Source organism: Gossypium hirsutum, chromosome D07 (genome assembly GCF_007990345.1).
Source record: "Gossypium hirsutum isolate 1008001.06 chromosome D07, Gossypium_hirsutum_v2.1, whole genome shotgun sequence".
NCBI classification, from domain to species: Eukaryota; Viridiplantae; Streptophyta; class Magnoliopsida; order Malvales; family Malvaceae; genus Gossypium; species Gossypium hirsutum.
The window spans coordinates 26914087-26928504 of record NC_053443.1 but is presented as its reverse complement, the minus strand read 5'-3'; the positions used below and the strand labels follow the sequence as shown (position 1 = coordinate 26928504).

The 14418-nt window shown below is 35.2% G+C and overlaps 2 protein-coding genes across 23 annotated transcripts; both read right to left on the bottom strand.

The window, feature by feature from the left end:
• Window positions 1-749: 749 nt before the first annotated feature.
• LOC107956729 (ethylene-response factor C3) lies at window positions 750-1930 on the bottom strand. Its single transcript, XM_016892280.2, has one exon. It carries the CDS (start codon window positions 1741-1743, stop codon window positions 1057-1059), a length of 687 nt encoding a protein of 228 aa, XP_016747769.1. The 5' UTR covers window positions 1744-1930; the 3' UTR covers window positions 750-1056.
• A 1600-nt stretch (window positions 1931-3530) lies between these two features.
• Window positions 3531-12948, bottom strand: LOC107954601 (uncharacterized). 22 transcript variants are annotated; one of them, XR_005915868.1, is made up of 6 exons: window positions 12464-12948; window positions 11430-12355; window positions 11230-11341; window positions 5804-5872; window positions 4701-5696; window positions 3531-3768 (listed from the first exon to the last, which is right to left on the bottom strand). XR_005915868.1 is itself a non-coding variant. In XM_041096908.1 (6 exons), the coding sequence occupies exons 2-5, from the start codon at window positions 11536-11538 to the stop codon at window positions 5417-5419; spliced, it is 555 nt and encodes a 184-aa protein (XP_040952842.1). In that variant the 5' UTR covers window positions 11539-12355; window positions 12464-12948; the 3' UTR covers window positions 5035-5316; window positions 5397-5416. The 22 variants fall into 22 exon arrangements, 13 of the variants coding, with proteins under 13 accessions (XP_040952842.1, XP_040952847.1, XP_040952841.1 ...); XR_005915870.1 differs by lacking the exon at window positions 5804-5872 and having other exon boundaries at window positions 4701-5316; window positions 5397-5473; XM_041096908.1 differs by lacking the exon at window positions 3531-3768 and having other exon boundaries at window positions 5035-5316; window positions 5397-5473; window positions 5804-6080.
• Between the last annotated feature and the right edge of the window lie 1470 nt (window positions 12949-14418).

The following is a 14418-nucleotide window of genomic DNA, read 5'->3' as shown; positions in this document are numbered from 1 at the left end:
AAAACGCGTACACGTGGGCGCGGCTTTAGAAATTCTTCTGATAAAGCATCCTGCGTTGATTTTTATCTTAAAAACCCATAAACACGAAATGTAATCTAATTTTGAATAAATTATAATTAATTTAATTAGGAAACCCTAAACCCTAATCCCTTATTTGTTTACTTTTTTCTCCAAAACCCTAAAAATCCTAAAAACCCTAAACCCTAACCCTAAAAACTAAAAACCTAACGTGGGATAAACGGGGAAAACGCATCCCCAGGGGCGCGTTGACGTGGCAGCAAATCGCGTCAACGTCAGAGCGTTTTGCTGCAACAAAGCGCGCTTACATGGACGCGATTTGTTGCCACGTCAGCAAAGCGCTCTGACGTGGACGCGATTTGCTGACACGTTCTCTGACTTCGCGCTAACATGGATGCGATTTTAGGAAAAATGGCCCATTCCGGTAAATAATAAAATATCGGGCCCATTTCGATAAATTTAAAAAAAAAGACTTTTTTTGGTATTTTGCCCCGAATATACTTTCACTTTAAAACCAAATTATATATACCAGCATCCAATTTGGATAAGGGAAAAAGATTATTAATGTAATGGTTTGAATTTTAGATATGTTGGGTGTCATATTTTTATGATAATCATGTAAACCAGTTAGGTATTGAATTTCTTGTCCTCCTTTCACAAATGATCTGTAACTTTAAAATACCAAAAACAAAAGAACAGTAAAATGCAGTATATCGAGTGTGACGTTTTGCCTCTTTCAATTTACATTCCAAATCGAAGTTGCCTAATAAAATGCAGCGGAATATTGAATGCATTCAACTTAACATTCCCTGGATTGCGGCTAAGCTTTAAACAATTTATTCAGGCAGCAATATTTGAATGAAATAAAACAGAGCGCACCTGCCGGAGAAAGCCCGCATGACATTACATCTACCATGGCAATTATTTTTTTACCAAGAGCTAGCAGTTTGAGACGTTTATTTGATAATGGAGAAAAAAAAAAGAAAAGAAAAAGAAGAAACAAATTTTATGATGGCTGTTGTACTTTATTTTATTTTTTTACCAAGAGCTAGCAGTTTGAGACGTGGTCAAAAGTTGCTCTAAGTAATCAGATCCCAAATCTTCCAACACCACCACATTATTCTTTGCCTGCAAGGACTGCTGCTTTTTGTTTTGCTTGGCCAACGATTTCCTTTGTAAATTATTCCTCTGCTTTAGTTCAATGGCTGGTGAGGCACCTTCCTGGCAGTGGTAATTCATGTTTTGAAGAGATTCTCGGACTGTTTCAGTGGGAAAATTGAGCACTGCTTTGTGACCCTGTGTCGATAAAGCTGCTTGATCATAAGCTAAAGCAGCTGCCTCTGCACTGTCGAACGTTCCAAGCCAAACCCGCACGCCACGCCTAGTTGAATCCCTTATCTCCGCCGCGAATTTCCCCCACGGTCGCTTCCTAACACCTCTATATGATTTTTCCTTGTTTGGTTCTTCTTTTTCTTCTCGTTTCTTGGACCTGGAATGATACAATCCACAGGAAGCAGAGTCTGATGATTCGGTTGACCAATCATTATAAGAAAGAGAGGTGCTCTGTTGAGGAGGAGACAAGCTTTTGGGGTGTAGAATGTCGTCGAATGAAAGGAAATCTTGGTCGAGAAAAAGCTTATTATTTGACGAGAAACATTCAAGCAAACTTCGTGGAGATTGAAGCAACATGTCCGAATTTAGAGCTTGAAGGAAGGAAGGATCCATAGTTTGGCTCAACTTTTTTGTTCTCACCGACTTTATGAATTATGTTGCTCGGCTTTGTATTTGTATTGGTTTTTCTTGACAGAAAGCACAACCGAGAATCTCCCATGAAGCACGTTAATATGTGTGATGGGAGCCTCAACCATCAATTTTAGTTAATTAGAATTCCTATTTTCCTAATCAGTGCTTCACATACTTTTCAATATAACTAGTTTATAAGTCATTGCATGCTATTAATTTTTAAATAATATAGAAATTTAAAATTATATAAGAAAGTAAGTTATAATATTAATTTTAAAAAATAATAAAATTAAGTATTGCAACATACCATATTTATAATAACAAATACAAAAGATATTTATAAAAAATTAATAAACATATTTAATAATAGTGACTAAAAATTAATTGTTAAATTTTAAATTTTTTTCGAAATAAACTCACAAAACATTTTTCTCTTGAGTGCTTACTTCATACAGTATAAACAACTTATCTCATCATCAATTAAGATAGATAAAAAAAAAAAGGACTGTTTTGAGAGTGCTTACTCCACACATTATAAATAGCTTACCTCAACATCAATTAAAATAATTTTCGGTCACTCTCTGATGTCATTATTGTTCAAATTTGATTTAATATTGTCTCTTCAAAGAACCATTAATTTAATGTTTTATTCCTTTTTATATAATTCTAATTTATTAATGCTAACCAACTCTATTTTTATTGATAATTTTTTAAATGTTAATTGATTGAATATGACTAATCACTCAGTCCTATTTATAAAGTTAAACATAAATTTTAAGTGGTATATAACTCTAATATTAATTAAGTAATAATTAAAATGTTTGGAGTTTTATTTAAGTAATAACTCTATTTTACATTAATAACACAACTTTTATTTACGTTTTTTCAATAATTTTGATAACTTTATTGTTAATAGTAGTTTTAATCTAAAATTTTGATAATTTTATTGTTAAAAAGTTACCTAATTTATGCTTAATTATTAAGCAAACTTCAATAAAAATCTTAGGGCACGTTTGGTTCGCTGTATTGGATTAGAGGTGTAATGGAATAGAGGTGTAATAGCAAATCAACTGTTTGGTTGAATGTAATGGAATAGAGGCATAATAATAATATTGTGTTTGGTTGAATGGAATAGAGGTGTAATAGCATAATGGAAAAAACTAAAATGACTAGAATACCCTTAGCATAAATTTATTTTGGTAAATGATTATTATTATTGTTATTTAAATTTTAATAATCAATATTCTTATATGAATTTATATACTCATTTCCTTTTATATATTAATATACCACATTAACCGGTTTATATTTATATCAATGGCACAAAAAATTTGGGAGAAGATTTTTGAGGACTGCTTTTGTTTGTAAATAACATCATTCATTCTGTGGGGAAAAAATTATGAATGAGCATGCTTATTAATTACCTTTTTTATTTTGTACTGAAGTAGTTGCCACTGGTTCAAAAGTCGATATATATGTAATATTATTAAAATAATATTTTTTATTTTAATTATTTAAAATATTTTTAATTAATGCGGTGTATATGAATATACACATTTAATTAGTTTTATTTTAATAAAATTTTTCTAATTTATTCATTCAATTTTAATCACCTTACAATTTATTCATTGTATTATATCTACTGATCCAATTTTAATATATTGAATATTTGTTTTTTAATCAAGTTCTTTACTTGATTATATCTAATGTTCCAATTTTAAAAAATTCGATTAAAATTTTCGAACTACATCAACTTAAGAAATTCGATCCCAAATTCAAATTAAATATACCAATAAAAATCAACTTACTACATCACCACTTGCAAAATATAACTCTCCAAATATTACTATGGAGTAAACAAAAAAAAAAACAGAACATATATATGTCTTACAATTTTTCTTTAGTTTAGAAGGTTTGATAAGTTACCAAACCTCTTGAATTGCAACTACAACTTCAGCTTGCCAACGATTTATGTCTGGAGCAAATCGGTAGCTAACAGTCCAATACCTACAAAATTCCACATAGAACATCAATTTACTGGAACAACAGTGGTCAGAATAATAATATATGACTTATGTAACTATTACACAAGTAATGGTACTATGACTTGAGAACAATTCAGGGACAACATGAAACTGAAAAAAGATCATCAATACAAACTACTACAGCAGCAATAAAATTATTATTGCAATTCCACCCAAAGTATATGGACGACATCCCATTGCCTCAGCACTAACATAGCACATTATTTTTCTTAATTGAACAATTGGGCAATAAACTGATTTAAACAACAAAGTTGAGTTAGTAAAGGAAGATATGGCAGCTATTAAAAAACATATCTTACATCTAGATCATACTTTTTAAAACAATCTTCACATAGTGCCCTATCATATGTCCTCTTTGTTTTATTTATTTTCCACATTAGCATGTTGCATCAAAGTTGGACATTGACAACAAATATGCCCCTCACTATAATCACTAAGGAGGAAATATTTATATTGGTAGACAGTGTCATACTGGTTGGAAAACTACTGGTTTTTTGTTGAGTTAGGAGCTCTGTCAATGGAAGAAACAAATGTATAATGATTTGGTATCGGAAGAGACAACCGAAGCAATGAGCCCAATGAAGTTAAACACAATTTCAAATAACTTCAGAGATTTCTAGCAAGCAGTGAAAGATTTTATAGGTTCTGGAAAACAAATGCAAACCGAAACTCAATCATTCGGTTAGTTGATTGTGTGGTTTTGTTTTGGTTTTAGAAGTGTTCAAACCACCGTGAGGCAATCTTAATGTAGAAGACATGAAATATTATAGTTTGTGCGGAAATGTGCATAAGAATATTGTGTATTGTTGTTGTATTTGATTGTGGAGCATATGCACAGTAATCCCAGAATTTGTAATTGATAACTCAAGGAATAGATATGATTTCTGCATTTACCTGTTACAAAATGGTTGAGTTGATGTTTATCGATGCTTAATGCAGGCTAGCAAGCAGGCTGAGGACGCTCCCAAGAAGATAATCAGAGTTCAAAAGCGCTGTTGGAGATCCATACCACATTTGTCGAAGCCAGGAGAAAAAACTTCGAACTTGATGAAACCAAACAGAAAATCCCCACAGCCTGAAATAGTGGATGCTAACAACATGCTATTATATTCTCCCTAACTCATTCCTTAAATATAAATAGGTTTGTGCAAGCAAGGTAAACCGAATAGCTTGCATAGGCAACTCTAGTTTGCAAATCAAATGAAAATAGTTGATGATAAATGAGATATCAAATGAAAAGCTTTTGATATGATAACAAAAAGAAGTAATTCAGATTGAGCTAATGACCACATGATAGTCTTAAGATGTGAAAGATAGATGGTAGGAAATCATTTTCATTCACTCTCTTCTGAATCATCACCACTACTGTCTTGTGAATCAATTTTCATAGCCTTCACAGCATTGCTTGCTTTAAAATCTTCAACAGCCTTGTCAAAAGTGCACCTCACATGCCTACACATCAACATCAGATTTTGACATGCATCTTTCAATACCTCTCTTGCTGGATCACCTGCAAATTTTCACATAAAACAACTAAAGGAACTTGAACCCGACCAAAGTACTTGAAAAAGAGTGTTATATTGAGTTGACCAGTGGTTTCAACTCTAATATTAACTCGAGCCTCTCAAGGATGAGGAATATTGTAGCCACAGAATGTAACCCTTGGGCTGCACAACATAAAAAGGATAGCTTCCACTTTCAATACAATCACTTAAAACAAAGAAAACCCAGCATGAATCAAAGCCAAAAACAGAGGTGAGTGAACTGACTCTTGATTTAAAGTGAATCTAACAGCGTTAGCTATGGTATGATCCTCATCAGTTAAAGAAAAAGTGGCAACACTATTATCAGTGAAAGACCCGTGTTCCATTGTTTCCTTTAATCCAATTTCTAAATCTCCAAACCAAGAAACAAAACTATTAAAAGAATGAAATTGAATCCAATAATCATTGGGAAAACATATTTTTAAATAAAAAATAAGGTTGTATCTTCCTTACCGGTTCCAATGGACAGAACACAGTTTCACCGATGGAGAGGAATGGAAAACGTGAGAAGGAGGCTGCTTTCTGATCGGTGTTCGAAGTCCAGTTGAGACGCCAAAGAGAGGTAAGACAGAAAGGTAGAAGCGTGAATCGGTGGAGATAGAAAGGTAAGACAGAAAGGTGAGGAGAGTGGAGAAGAAAGGTAGAAGGAAGAAACAAAAGACGGTGGATTTTGGGTAAGACAGAAGCGTGAATCAGGAGGGTAAAACAGGGACCAAAACTCAATCCGGACCTAAACTGAGCACAAGGAAGGGATTGGAAATCAGTGGAATTTGGGGATTAGATTAGTAATATAATAGACCCGTATTAGGCTAATACACCCAACCAAACAATATATTGAGTGGGGCCCACGATTAGGGGTGTAATGGCTATGCCAATACACCCAACCAAACATGGTGTTAAGATTTAAAACCCATGTAAAAACTGAAAGAAATTTTAATCAAAAATATTTTTAGGATTTTCAAATAAACCCAAATCAAGATAAAATGAAATAAGGTCCAAAATTTTTAAAGACTTTGAACTCGAATAAAATTAAATTCAAATATTTTTTTTGAGTTATTGCAAATTCTATGACAATAAACAATGATGATTATAATTTAGAAGCTATAAATTAAAATAAATTTCAAATTTAGGTTATATGTATTATTATTTAAAAAAATTATGCTTAATTTAAGTTTGTGTCACTTTAAGTTTTTTGTTTAAATCATTCTAGGTTGGGTCAATTTTAGATTTGGGCATATTTGAATTCGAATTGGACAAGTTCGGGTTGTTGACATTTTATGGTCAAATCAAGTTGGATCAGGTTTAGGTACAAGTTGATTGGGTCAACTTTCGGGCTTGAGTAAGAATTAATAGGTCTAGGGCGAAAAAATAATATAAAAAATATATTTATAAAATATCAATGCTAAGAACAAATAAGGTTTTTGTTGAAATAATAAAATTAAAAGTTTTGAAAATGATAATGTCTTATGTTCAAATATCACAATATACCTTTTTAAACTTCTTCTATTTTTATAGATTTTATATAAAATGATACAGATATCCTTATAATATATTGGTGGTGAAGCTTTTTAATTGATGTATAAAAAAAAATGAGACACATGTTCATTTTTAACCCCATTTAATGCATCAAATATTTATTCATATATAAACAAAGGGATTAGATTATGTCAATTATGGATGAAAAATATATTTATATAAAAATTGATGTAAAATAAAAATGTGGTTTTGATTGTGATAATAAGGTTGATTTGTTTGAAGTTAATGTGTTTAAGGTCACTTTTAAGTATGGTTTTCGGCTCTGTCAGTTGATCAGTACAGTAATTAATCCATTTTTATATTTTGTATTATATGTTTTCTTTTTTGTTAGTGAAATTGCACCAACTTCACTATTTCCATTGAAATATAATATATTTCCTTTTGTCCTTTAAGAGTAAAAAAAAACTCTTGTGGTTCTTCGAATATTTTTGTTCCATTAAAAAAACCCTAAAGTCTGCCGGTTGGCACGTTTGTTTTTCTGTCTGCCGCCTGGCACGTTTTCTTTGGTATCTTCTTTGGTTTTCTCTTTATTTGGTTGACTCTGATTTTGATTTTCCCAGTACTGTTGGCTGTTGTTTTTGATTACTTTACACATGGAAGATGATCTGGCAAATCTAAGGTTAGTGGATGAGGAGGAAGATGCGATCCAAGAAGATGCAGCATCAGTGGAAAGTATTTCCCAATTTTTCCTTGTGGGGCGCTGTTTGACAGACAGTGTTGTTTATTTTCCCTCTCTACGAAATACAATGGCTGATATCTGGCATCCTATTGGAGGAATCTGCATTACGGATCTAGGAGAAAAACGGTACCTATTTTAATTTTTTAATGAAGTTGACATTACTAGGGTGATTGTTGGCACACCTTGGTTTTTCAATAATCATTTGCTTATATTGAAAAGAATAAAGTACGAGGACAACCCGGCGACGGTGGATTTAAACTCCACGGAATTTTGGGTACAAGTTCATGATTTGCCTCCGGGGTTGCTGTCTGAACAATTGGCGAAACGGTTAGGGAATTTTTGTGGGGATTTATTGGGTATGACTCTGCTACACTAGTTTCGGGTTCTAAGAAGTATATGCGTGTTCGGGTCTGTTTGGATGTGGCTGCTCCGCTGAAAAGGAAGAAGAAAATTCAATTTGGGACGACAATGACTGTTTATGCTCACTTTAAGTATGAAAAACTAAGTCTATTCTGTTTTATATGTGGAAAATTAGGACATGGGGAGAGTTTCTGCCCTATTAGACTAAGAATTGAACCTTCGAAGATTGTTTTTGGTTGGGATTTATCGTTGCGTGCAGTGGTGGGTCGAAGGAATTTGGAGGTGAGTAGATGGTTACGTGAAGCTGATGGTTCACTATATCTTGCTGATAAACTACAGAAGGTTTCTGGTGAGCAATACAATTGGAGTAAACGGGGTGAAGAGGATTTCGCTATCAATGGATTTGGGAAGGGGCCTATGGATATGGTGTTGGAGGAGGAAAATGATGTTGTAGCATTGGTGGAAGGAAAGAAGCGACAGAGGGTAATGGAAATTCCAGCTGATTCTTTGGGATCAAAGGAAGGCTCAAGGTCTATGTCCTTATCGGCTAGCTCTGGTGATCAGAGCAGCCGGGATCAATGAAAATCTTAAGTTGGAATGTTCGTGGTTTGGGGAGACCACGAACAATAAAGAGGCTCAGAAATAAGTTGAGGGCCATTAATCCCCGAATTTTGTTTCTTATGGAGACAAAATTAAGTTCTAGGAAGATGGAGTTAGTCAGACAAAAGTGTGGCTTTGCGAATGGAATTGATATTGGATCTATCTGCTCTAAAGGTGGTTTATCTCTAGGCTGGAATGGTAATGCATTGATCACGCTTAGGAGCTTTTCCTCTTTCCATATTGATGTTGAGGTTAATGATACTGAATGTGGTAATTGTTGGAGATTAACACGGTTTTATGGGAATCCGGATGAACGGAGTAGAGCTGATTCATGGAATCTACTTCGACAATTGAGCAATGAGCAAGAAATTCCTTGGGTTGTTTTGGGGGATTTCAATGAAATCACCAAGTCATTTAAAAAGAAAGGGGGTCGTCTTAGATCAGAACGTCAGATGAAGGACTTTCGTACAACTTTAGAAGATTGTGGTCTCAATGACTTGGGTTTTATTGGAAGGTGGTTCACTTGGGAAAGAGGTAGATTTGCTGCTACGAACATTCGTGAACGTCTGGATCGGGGAGTTGCTACGTTGGGTTGGGTAAGTATTTTCCCTTATTACCAACTTGAACATTTGTGTCATTCCTTTTCAGACCATTGCCCCATTCTTCTTGACACCATAAGAGCGAGGTGGGAAGTCCGGAGGAGAAGTAATGAAGCTAAGCCCTTTCGATTTGAAGCTAAGTGGTGCTTGGATAGTTCTTTTGAAGGAAGGGTTCGAAGATGGTGGGAGGATATTTTTAGTTGTGTTCCGAATAAGTTGGAGAGAATTGGCCTCCAAATGCAAAAGTGGAGTAAGTTAAAGGATAGAGAAGAGAAGAAGACTCGTGTAGATCTAGAAGCAAAACTGAACAGTCTTTATCAACGGGAAGTTTCTAACGAAACCCTTGAGGAAATTATGGAGGTTCAGCTAGGGATTAATTTGGAAGTGGACAAAGAAGAAATATATTGGGAGCAAAGAGCCCGTGTTAACTGGTTGAAGAATGGTGACCGAAATACCAAGTATTTCCATTCGGTTGCGGTACAACGCCATCTTCGTGGTAGAATTTCTGCATTAGAAAACGAGAATGGTAGACGAGTTTATTCTACTTCAGAGTTTATCAAGATAGCTTCAGATTATTTTGGTAAGCTATTTTTTGCATCAGAAATGGGATCGGACGAGCATCTTTTTGGTCTAGTAGAGAAGCGAGTTTCTGATAGCATGAATGCTAGATTGTTACAACAATTCACTGAGACGGATGTTGCTAATGCAGTTAAGTCAACGACTCCGTTGAAAGCCCCTGGGGTTGATGGGTTTCCAGTTATCTTCTTTCAGCGATACTGGCACATTATTGGTAAGGAGATTTCAACGTATTGTTTATCTATTTTGCATGGTCAGACTGAGATTGGTGATATTAATAAAACGCGTATTGTATTGATTCCCAAAGTGGATAAGCCTAAGAATATGTCTCAATTTAGGCCTATAAGCCTTTGTACTGTTATCTACAAAATTGTGGCAAAGGTTTTGGTGGATCGGATGAGTGATACTTTGAGGAGCTGTATCAATGAAGCTCAAGGAGCTTTCATTCCTGGAAGACTTATATCGGATGTGTTGATCGCGTATGAAATCCTCCATTCACTCAAAATGAAGAGAAGAGGTAAAAAGGGGAATTTTGCACTTAAGCTTGATATGAGTAAAGCCTACGATCATGTTGAATGGGATTTTCTGGCTGGAATGATGAAGCATTTAGGCTTTCATGTTGATTGGATTGTGCTTATTATGAGGTATGTTTGTTCTGTCTCTTATTCAGTTAGTCTCAATGGAGTAAACAGTGACTGGTTTTTTCCTTCAAGAGGGCTACGACAGGGTGACCCTCTTAGTCCATACGTTTTTCTGATTTGTGCCGAGGGATTTTCCACGCTTTTACAGGAAGCAAAACGAGCGGGTCAAATGATAGATGCATCTGTTGGTAGGGAGCGGTTGACCCTCAATCATCTGTTTTTGCAGATGACTGCATCCTATTTGGAGATGCCTCGTATAATGGGGCAAGAGTGGTTCGGGATATAATAAAGGAGTATGAAGTGGTTTCAGGACAGCGATTGAATCTTGATAAGTCTCTTATTTATTTTGGGGCAAATGTAAATTCCGAGGTAAGGATGGATATTGTTAGCCAGTTAGGAGTTCGGGAGGCTGAGAATCCGGAAAAGTATTTGGGATTACCTATGATGGTAGGCCAGAAGAAAAGGTGGGCTTTTGCTAGTTTTGAGGATCGACTCAGAAAACGTGTGAAAGGTTGAAGGTTACGCTATTTGTCTATGGGAGGGAAAGAGGTGTTCATTAAATCGGTTCTTCAGGTTGCCCCAATTTATGCTATGCAATGCTTCTTATTGCCCAAATTGTTGTGCCGTAATCTTAAAGGAATTATGAACAGATTTTGGTGGACAAATAATAAGTCATCGAAAGGTATACATCGGAGCAGTTGGGAGATGCTTTGCAAACCGAAGTGTTTTAGGGGGTTAGGTTTTAAAAATTTGTTCTTGTTTAATAAAGCCATATTAGCTAAACAGGTTTGGCGTATTTTTGATCAACCTCATTGTTTGTTAGCCAGAGTTTTTAAAGCCCGGTATTTCACGTCTTCTGATATTTTTTCAGCGAAAACTGGATCTTACCCCTCGTTTACCTGGAAAAGTCTCTGTAATGTTCGTGAGGTAGTCAGGGAAGGGATGTTGTGGCGGGTTGGAAAGGGTGATTGCATCAATATCTGGAATGATCTCTGGTTACCTGGAAGAGAGAATAATCGAATTTCAGTGCAGATGATCAGGCCTAATTGGACTACTGTCAATCAGCTAATCAACAATGTTACTAATACCTGGGATAGGGAGCTGGTTTATGACCTGGTGGATGAGAGTACAGCGAATCGTATCTTCACTATCCCCGTCTCCGAATGGGGTCAGGAGGATCGGTTGGTTTGGAAGCATGAGGGTTCCGGGGAATACTCTGTTAAGAGTGGATATCGGGTTCTTAATTCTGACTACTTACGTGATCCTAAGTACAAATCCTCTTGTGGTGAGGAATACAAAGTATTTTACACTGCATTATGGTCTTTAAACATTCCAGGGAAAATTAAAATACATATTTGGAGGTCGGTGAATAATTTGGTGCCTCATTTTTGTAACTTGGCGAGGGGGTCCTTGTGTGCAGTAGCTTTGTGCCCGCTGTGTAAGGAAGAGCTGGAGAATTCTGATCATTTGTTGTGGTCATGTCGTATTTTGCAGAAGGTGTGGGTGTCGTTATCTGTGCAGATTCCTCTTTTCGATGATTCAGTGGGACACTCGCTCCGTTTTGTCAAATGTTTTCTGTAGCTGAGGAACATCAAAAACAATTAATTGTGATTTCTATTTGGAGTCTTTGGTTCTATAGAAACAAACTTATCCATGAAGGGGTTATTTTTTTGCTGCAGGAGGCTTTGGGGTTTATTCGGGGATATGTGCACAACAATCGGATTTATTCGATATCTCTCTGTTCCTATCCTAGATCTCTGACTAAGGAGATATGGAGACCACCAGATCTGGGTGTTACTAAGTTAAACTTCGATGCGTCTTATCTAAATACGGAAATGCTTGCTGTTACAGCTGTCCTAGCCAGAAATTCACAGGGTGAGATTATAGGGGCAGAAACTTATCTTTTTTCTGATGTTGTGGATGCGTTTGTGGCTGAAGCAAGGGCTTGCGAAAGGGCGTTAATCTTTGCGCGAAGAGGATGCTTTTCCAACGACTGATTGTGGAAGGCGATTCGCTGACAGTTATCAATAATGTTCAAAGGAAGGGGAAGGACAAATCGGTGCTCAGACCGATTACACATCATATATACATGTTAGGTATGGCTTTTGAGGAGGTTTCTTACCTTGCAGTGCCTCGATCGATTAATGAAGCGGCTCATTTACTGGCACTGGAGGGTCGTAGACGAAAGTTCTTTGGAGATTGGCTCACCGGTGTGCCAGATTCTGTCCGTGTTGCGGCTTTACAAGATCGCTTGGCTTGGGACCAACGGAACTGAGTTTCTGTTGTTGTGCTTTGAAAATGGAAGTGGATCCTTTGTGGGGCTTGTTCTCTTGTTCTTTCTTATTCCAGATGCTGATGATGAGGAGAGCTATGGCTGATATTGAGGGTAGGTCAGTGGTTTCTTGGCTTAAGTTTTGGCTTCTGATGGGTTGGTTCGATAGTTTCTAGGCATTTGATTGTTTGTTTCTTTGTTTCTTTATTTTGCTCTGTTTTTGTTTTTTCTCTGTTGGTGCTTGCCAACTGTCCAGTTTGTCGGTTCTGTTTTCTTTCTTTTGACTTTTCAGAAGCTGTTGTCATGAGCTATTCTTTTACATAATATCAGTCTATTTCATTCAAAAAAAAAATTATTTTGAGTTCAAATTGTGCAACATGAACTCCTTGCTCACTAAGTGAGTAAAAATCAAAATTATATAACAAATATATTTATAAAAAAAATTGATATAAATACTAATTGAAGAATGATAAAATTATATATAAAGATGTAATAACCAAACTCATTAAAAGATTCAATAGTAGAGATATTTGGCTGATGCAGGTGTTGAAATTTATAATATATAGTTGACCAATCTTGAATTAAGCTGTCTATTTTGGATGAACCTTAGAGGTGATAAATAATTACCAACGTAGGCTCTTAGATATTTTTTTGGGCAGTTTGGGTGGAGGCTATCGATCTGCAATAGTAAGAGCTAGGGTTAGCATAGACTAATTTTAGCCTAGAATCTAGATTATAGTAATTGGACTCACCATTGTTAAATAGCTGGAAATAAATAGGTTATCTAGCTTTTCCATAAAAAAAAAACCTAAATAGGGTTTGCAAGCTAACTTTTGGATACAGAATACTCCACTTTAGGATGAGTTCTCATAGATTTTTTCTAAATTAGAAACTTCGTCAGTAGTTTATGCATTCACTATGTTATTATAATCCAAGTTGTTTTTCTGCATGTGCACCTCTCTCTCTATATATAATTTCTCAGACTGCAACTTTTTTTTAACCCCACAAAAAAACATGCATACGTTCTGCGATGAAGACAAAATTATCATAAAATGTGAACAAAATTATCACAATATATGGGAAGTGTTGGTAAAAAAAAACACTCAGTAATCAAGAAAATTTTATGTATTTTTTTAGTGAATACACATCTTATTGAAAGATCAAAGCTATATTTATAAATACTAACAAATTTTTTTTAAAAAATTTGAAATCAAATCTAAATTTTGAAAATAAATCTTGTTACAACCGCATATCTTTGACTGATTCCTAGCAGATTCTTAGGCATAACTTTCAACATTCCTCCTTAACTCAGAAGATGCAACACCTAGTCTTTTTCATAGAAACTCAAATCTTGTTCTAGAAAGAGCTTTAGTTAAAATATCTACAATTTGAATTTTGGTATTGCAGTAGACAAGTTATAGTTCTCCTTCCTTCTGAACTTCCCTCAGAAAGTACAATTTTATTTTGAAGTGCTTTGTTTTTCCATGAAAAAACAGATCATTTGCAATGGATATAGCAACTTGATTGTTTATGACCACGTACCTTAGTACTCAGTTCTTGCTTCATATATAAATTTGTTAGCTACTTCCTAAGCCATAAAGCTTAATTTACGGTTGTGGCAGTAGCAACATACTCTGCCTAGCAGTAGATTGAGCTACTATGTCTTGCTTCATTGAACACCATGAGAAAACACCGTAATTGAAACTAAAATAGTAACCTAAAGTACTTCTCATATCATCAACACATCCAGCCCAATCATTATCAGAGAAACCATGAAAAAAGAAATCCTGAACTTGACTAAACTT